The sequence below is a fragment of the Onychostoma macrolepis genome, chromosome 13, assembly GCF_012432095.1.
Source record: "Onychostoma macrolepis isolate SWU-2019 chromosome 13, ASM1243209v1, whole genome shotgun sequence".
NCBI classification, from domain to species: Eukaryota; Metazoa; Chordata; class Actinopteri; order Cypriniformes; family Cyprinidae; genus Onychostoma; species Onychostoma macrolepis.
Window position 1 is genome coordinate 29,083,570 of NC_081167.1, and position 7,823 is coordinate 29,091,392.

At 33.7% G+C, this 7,823-nt stretch overlaps 1 protein-coding gene across 7 annotated transcripts in view; it reads right to left on the minus strand.

The window, feature by feature from the left end:
• Nucleotides 1–2,699, minus strand: part of golga4 (golgin A4) — a 39,256-nt gene extending 36,557 nt beyond the window's left edge. For 4 of the 7 annotated variants that reach the window (XM_058795661.1, XM_058795658.1, XM_058795657.1 and 1 more), the window contains exons 1-2: nt 2,492–2,699; nt 845–922 (exon numbers count right to left, since the gene is read on the minus strand). In XM_058795661.1, the coding sequence (XP_058651644.1) occupies nt 845–922; nt 2,492–2,560 (147 nt within the window). In that variant the 5' untranslated portion in view covers nt 2,561–2,699. The remainder of the gene's footprint in view (nt 1–844; nt 923–2,491) is intronic. The other 3 variants (XM_058795662.1, XM_058795660.1, XM_058795659.1) reach the window with 1 other exon arrangement.
• Nucleotides 2,700–7,823: the final 5,124 nt, after the last annotated feature.

Sequence of the window (7,823 nt, forward strand, 5' to 3'; positions counted from 1 at the left end):
TCAATAAAACCAAAAAAATTTAACTTGATTCATGCTACATTGACAAAACTCACAAAAATAAACCAAGCATTGTTTGAAAGTCCAATACCATTTCAGAAGATGCATTCATGTCAATATTTGCCATGATTAAAGGTTCATGCTTCAAAAGGGGGTTTAATGTCACAGTCCAGAAATGACAAAACTGAACCATCTAGACTATTATTAGCCTGCATTAGTACGATAATAGCATGTCATGTGGTAACCAACCAGCTGGAGATTATCAAACTGATTTGATATCTCTGCAAAAACTTCTCTGTAAAACAAGAGGAAGATCATTTAACTTAAACAAGCATTTTAAATTCACAGAATCTATTGCTGTAGAACTGGTCCAGACAGCAGTGACCCCAAAAGGTATTTAGACACTTACAGGACACTTAATATTTCAAAATTTCAAATAAATTTAAGTTTAATTAAAATTTTATAATTTAAATCAAGAATGAAAGCACAAGCACACTTTTTAAAACTCAATTTTTAAAACAAATTTCTTAGGTTTAAATGGCCAAATTATAGATATACTGTATAAATTTACTGTAAAGTAAATACTTGAATTATAGATTGGATCACGATGATTTTGCATGTCTGACAAACACCAAAAGATCACCTGAAGTTGTTGATTAAATGCATTGTGTCTGCAATCATGAGAAAAGCCTGTATTATGGGAGTATGGCGTATTCTTATTCATAACAGTTCAGATATTAAACACACAGGAGTTAAAGGGCATATCTGGCACAAGGAAGCAGTTGCTGCTCATATGCATGCACTCAAGACCAATGAGAAGACGGGCTGTTTGCGTCTGACCGCTCACCTCTCTGTCGTTGGGGGAGGCCGGGGCATCTTGGTGCAGGAAAGGGGGCTGAGCACGCCTCTCTCCTGAACTCACCTGCTGGAGACATACGCGTTATACACCAAGACACAACAATCACAATCAGTGCACCAAATACACTACTGGTCAAAAGTCTGGAATCATTTTTTTATGCTTTTGAAAGAAGTCTCTTCTGCTCAGCAAGGCTGCATTTATTTGATCAAACATGCAGTAGAAATTGTGTAGTATTATTATAATAATATAAATATGTTTATTTATAATATAATTTAAAATACTAGTTTTCTATTGAAATGTATTTAAATGTATTTCTGTGATGCAAAGCGTCATCATTACTCCACTCTTCAGTGTCACATTATCCTTCAGAAATCATTCTAATATACTGATTTTTGCTGCTTAATATTTTTGTACAAACCAAACACTACCATTCAAAAGTTTGAGGTAAATAAGTTCTTAAAATAATATTTAAAAATTGTGCGTATATTATATATATATATATATATATATATATATATATTTCTTTTATTCGACAAAGATGTATTCAATTTATCATAAGTGGTAGCAAATACATTTATCATGCAAAAAAAAAAAAATCTATTTCATTTATGTGTTTAACATATTTATTTATTTACATTACAGTAGGCTCATTATATAGTTAGGTTTAAATATTCTTAATTGTTACTAAAAGTGAGTTTTTTTTTTCTTTTTGTTTTATTGGACACATAATTTGTAATTTGATATGTTTTGATCATCTTCATTAGATTCACACCCAAACTATTTTATTCATAACTTTACTTAATAATTAAACCAAACAGACTTGAATCTGAAAGTAGAAGTTTAACCTTTCAATATGAAGTGTGTTTAGGGAAACTGTGAAGATCTCTCGGCTCTGGTTAACAGGTCAGGCAGGTTTGTGGGTCATTAAAGGGATAGTTCACCCAAAAATGACAATTCTGTCATCATTTACTCACCCTCAAGTAGTTCCAAACCTGTATGAATGTCTTTGTTCTGCCGAACACAAAGGAAGATATTTTGAAGAAAGTTTGTAACAAGGCTGTTTTGAGGCACCATTAACTTCCATAGTAGGGAAAAAAAAAAAAAACTATGGAAGTCAATGGTGCCCCAGAACTGCTCTGTTTCCCACATTCTTCAGAATATCTTCCTTTGTGTTCAGCACAACAAAGACATTCATACAGGTTTGGAACTACTTGAGGGTGAGTAAATGATGACAGAATTGTCATTTTTGGGTGAACTGTCCCTTTAAGTAGTTGACAAGAAAGAAATTATAATGGAAATATGGTATTAAGAAGATAACTTCCCAGAAGTTATATGTCCAAAATACCATGGCGGTACCACAATATTATTTAAAATACCTTGGAGTACCATATATATACCATTATGCAGGAATGTGGTAATCACTCAGCACCATAGTAAATATCAAAGTGCCATATTATATCCATCGTTTTGTTAGTGTATAACTAATCAGCTACTTTATTAAGATTTTAAGAGCTAACGTTGTAATTTGAATGTCTAATACAGTAATAAGAGTGTTAGGCTTCATAACTCTAGTAAACACTTGATGTTGTGTTTTGTTTTGTTAGCATACATGCTACATGAGCAAAGTGCACTGACCTGCGCCTGCGCGCTGCTCCGCTGAGGCGACTGCTCCTCTATCACCTTCTGCTTCAGTTTCTTAAACATCACTTCATGCGATTATTGTCACGTCAGGAACGATTTTACTGTCCGATTACCAGTGTAAGAAACTTAATGTATGTGTGGCTGAGAGCAGTGCGCAGATGCAGCTGACGTGGAGGAAAAGTGAACAGCTACGGCTCCTCGAGAGGCTCAGAAAGGAAGGACGATTAGTATTTCAGTGTCAGTGCAACATAAACTGAGACAGTGTGACACGTTATAATAACATTAACAACACTTTGATATATAACATGCTACTTAAATGCATGTACCAGGGTGTTTATGTGGTACACTGGTACAGCAGGGTATTTTCTAAGAATACCATGGCAGTTCAATGGTAGATAAGCCTATAGATGGTTATAATAATTACATTTTAACATATAAATATAGATTTCTGATGTGGTCTTATGCTCAAAACCTTGAAAAAAAAATTAATAATAATAAACTATTGTTTATAAAGAAACCATGTTTCTTTTGAATTTATTGAAGACATTATTTTGATTCAGCATAGTCATTAAATGCTAATAATAAAACTAAAGTCAATTATATATATACAGTGAGGAAAATAAGTATTTGAACACCCTGCTATTTTGCAAGTTCTCCCACTTAGAAATCATGGAGGGGTCTGAAATTGTCATCGTAGGTGCATGTCCACTGTGAGAGACATAATCTAAAAAAAAATCCAGAAATCACAATGTATGATTTTTTAACTATTTATTTGTATGATACAGCTGCAAATAAGTATTTGAACACCTGTCTATCAGCTAGAATTCTGACCCTCAAAGACCTGTTAGTCTGCCTTTAAAATGTCCACCTCCACTCCATTTATTATCCTAAATTAGATGCACCTGTTTGAGGTCGTTAGCTGCATAAAGACACCTGTCCACCCCATACAATCAGTAAGAATCCAACTACTAACATGGCCAAGACCAAGAGCTGTCCAAAGACACTAGAGACAAAATTGTACACCTCCACAAGGCTGGAAAGGGCTACGGGAAATTGCCAAGCAGCTTGGTGAAAAAAGGTCCACTGTTGGAGCAATCATTAGAAAATGGAAGAAGCTAAACATGACTGTCAATCTCCCTCGGACTGGGGCTCCATGCAAGATCTCACCTCGTGGGGTCTCAATGATCCTAAGAAAGGTGAGAAATCAGCCCAGAACTACACGGGAGGAGCTGGTCAATGACCTGAAAAGAGCTGGGACCACCGTTTCCAAGGTTACTGTTGGTAATACACTAAGGCGTCATGGTTTGAAATCATGCATGGCACGGAAGGTTCCCCTGCTTAAACCAGCACATGTCCAGGCCGACTTAAGTTTGCCAATGACCATTTGGATGATCCAGAGGAGTCATGGGAGAAAGTCATGTGGTCAGATGAGACCAAAATAGAACTTTTGGTCATAATTCCACTAAATGTGTTTGGAGGAAGAAGAATGATGAGTACCATCCAAGAACACCATCCCTACTGTGAAGCATGGGGTGGTAGCATCATCTTTGGGGTGTTTTCTGCACATGGGACAGGCGACTGCACTGTATTAAGGAGAGGATGACCGGGGCCATGTATTGCGAGATTTTGGGGAACAACCTCCTTCCCTCAGTTAGAGCATTGAAGATGGGTCGAGGCTGGGTCTTCCAACATGACAATGACCCGAAGCACACAGCCAGGATAACCAAGGAGTGGCTCTGTAAGAAGCATATCAAGGTTCTGGCGTGGCCTAGCCAGTCTCAGACCTAAACCCAATAGAGAATCTTTGGAGGAGCTCAAACTCCGTGTTTCTCAGCGACAGGCCAGAAACCTGACTGATCTAGAGAAGATCTGTGTGGAGGTGGGCCAAAATCCCTCCTGCAGTGTGTGCAAACCTGGTGAAAAACTACAGGAAAGCGTTTGACCTCTGTAATTGCAAACAAAGGCTACTGTACCAAATATTAACATTGATTTTCTCAGGTGTTCAAATACTTATTTGCAGCTGTATCATACAAATAAATAGTTAAAAATCATACATTGTGATTTCTGGATTTTTTTTTAGATTATGTCTCTCACAGTGGACATGCACCTCGATGACAATTTCAGACCCTCCATGATTTCTAAGTGGGAGAACTTGCAAAATAGCAGGGTGTTCAAATACTTATTTTCCTCACTGTATATATATATATATAAGATCAAAATATAATAAAATAATCATAAAGTTAATAGATATTTATTTTGTATTTTATTAAAGACATTATGTTGATTAAGCATACAGAACTTAACGTTTCAATGTTGATTTATGACATTTAAACATTGTTTCAATGTTTTTCTAACAACTGACATTATTTCAACCACATTTCAACACTGAAAGTCGGTCATGTGCTGATTCAGGTTTATATTACTTATTAAAAAACGTCTAACTTCAACAAATTAACAAAATAATAATATGAAAAACAGTTAAATGAAATTATGTGCATATCATCTTCTTGGCAAAATTAAAGTTTATTTTGTATTTTATGATCCTTAATGATACATTTCTTGTATTTTTGTAATGTAAACCTGATTACTGCAAAAACAAACTGAAACTGGCTGGATAATTACACACTTTGTATGCTCATAAATAACCTTTAAAACGTCTTTAACAATTATCTTCCAGTATTTACATTAGAAATAAGAGTCTGGCCTTATTTTTCTCATTCTTATATAACCACATGAGTCTCAGCATGAGACTCTGTGTGTGTGTGTGTGTGTGTGTGTGTGTGTGTGTGTGTGTGTGTGTGGTCTTTCTCAGGGGTTAAAGGGAAGTTATTGAAGATTTACCTATTTGAAACTGTGAACAAAGCACCAGGTTTCTCCAGAGGGACTATCGCTTCAGAAACAGCACTGTAATTCACTTCAGATAACAAGTATCCACCTAATGAGCCATAAATATTTGATTACTGTGGGCTGTACGATTAAAAACAACACATTACATACGGATGAGAAGTCTAGGTAATGCATATTCAGTGTGTCAGAGTTACTTGTGCTTTTACACATTAGGTTTGCTCTCCGTTGAATCTAATTGCTGTCTAGGAGAAACAACTGAGATATTAAAAAGATCTCAACTGTTATTTTTCTTTCTTTTTGGTTTAATGTTGCACATACTCTTGAGAAGCTCTAGAGGGCGCTCACTATAACTGTATTAAAGCTGTAGTAAACATTACATCAAGAGTGTCTCTCAGTGTCACTGAAACCCCGTTAATGATCAACCACAATGAAATATACTATGAAGGAAGTGCTTTTAGCTTCTGTGCAATGTAAATACTCCTGTGCAATATTCAATGCACTATCTTTATGACTTATGATATTCTAAAATTAGTCACATTTGAACATCCTGTATAGACTCATATCTCATTGCATGTACTTATTCTACTTGTATATAACTGCTCACTGTACATATACAGTATTCATATTCATATTTTCATTGTTGTGTTTGTATTTTTCTGTAAGTGATGTTATTTTTCTCCAATTCTGTGTCTGCTTATTGTATTTCTATAAAGACAGGACGATTCTGTTACCAAATATTTGTACAGAAGCCAGTAAAACACTTGATTCTGATAAACTTGAACTAAAATTAAATAAAATATAAAAATCTTAAACTTATTTTATTTCAGACTTAGCTTCAAATTAGCTAAAAGTAAAACTGAAATAAAAATTATATAATATAATAATTGCTGCAAAACAATGCTAAAACATTTACTAAAATGAAAATGAAAATAATTCAAAATATTACTAAAATCTCTAACAGTATCTCAATGATAATAAACACTGGTCACAGCCAGGGTAATTAAAATTAAAACCATTAAAAACTGTAACTTGAAATAAACTTTAACTAAAATAAAATACAACATAAAAATCTTAAACTTATTTTATTTCAGCCACTGCAACATTTCTCATTTTAATTTAGCTTAACTAAAATGACAAAAACTAAAACTGAAATAGAAATGAATAAACATTAGACAAAAAAAAAAACTAATAAAATGATAAAAACACAATAACATTTCTAAAACTTTAGCTAAAATCAAAATGAAAACAGAAATATAAAAATGATTATTAGCCACATATAAATTATAGCCCTGCATTACATTATGAAAACAGTCCCAATAAGACTTGTAGCAAAAGCACAGGTCAGTATTAGTACTGTGTGTTGCACCGATAACCTCTGATTTGCATGGGTTTGATTACTCATAGTAATGCAGATAATGCCTCAGAGTCATGAGCGATCAATGATCAGCAGCAGGTTTCTGTCAGGCTGCAGGTCTGTGTCCATCCTTCATCCTGCTAATGTCACCACTGGCTGCATACGGCAAACAATCCATCAACGTCTGAATGCTGCATGTTCAGAATGCTGTATCCAGAAACACGAGGACCAGTATAGACTTATATTTCATATCCTGCACCATAATGTGCTTACAGTCAAATTCTATGTATCAGGTGTAATGAGATAACAGATTATCATGTTATAGTTTTTACGGTTATCATTTTAATGCATTTTTGCTGCATGTAAGAGTGCTACATTTGATCATAAATACATCATATTATAAAAGTTGAAAGGTGGTTGAAGACAATCTGAACTATTTGAAAACAATGCCCACTTACCTAAAAACCTAAAACTGTATAGGTTAGGATTTCAACCCTACCTAATGAAGAGGAACTTAACTTTTACCAAAACTTCAAAATTAATTAACCCTCATGTTGTGTTTCAACCCCCCCGGAAATGATAATGTCATTACATTGGACTGAAACTTACTGACGTTTAATAATAAAATTAAATTAAAAATGTATTTATTTCATTTTATTTTATATGTATTTTATTTTTTAATAAAAATTTTTTTATTATTATTAAAAATAAATATTTATTTTTAATAATAAAATATTATTATTAAAAATAATACACTTTTTTTTAAGTATATTAAAAGTGTAATTTGCCACACTTTTGGTAATTCAATCAAAAAATAATATTTGGTGTTCCCAGTCAAAAATGACCAACCTTTTTAAAATGTATTATAAATTCTCATTATGCGATAATATTACCAAATTTTGGATTCAATCTGTTTGACAACTTATTTGTTTTTCAGTTACTGCAAGTTTTGTATTTCTTTTAGATGACTGATCGTAGGCTTCACTGATGTGTGCTTATGCACCTCAATTTTCGAGTAAACATTGCCAAAATTATCCACAAATTAGGCTTTTTCCACTCAAAAACTGAGATGCATGAGCTCAGATCAATGAGGCCTACAATCACAGTTACAAAAATAAATTCAAA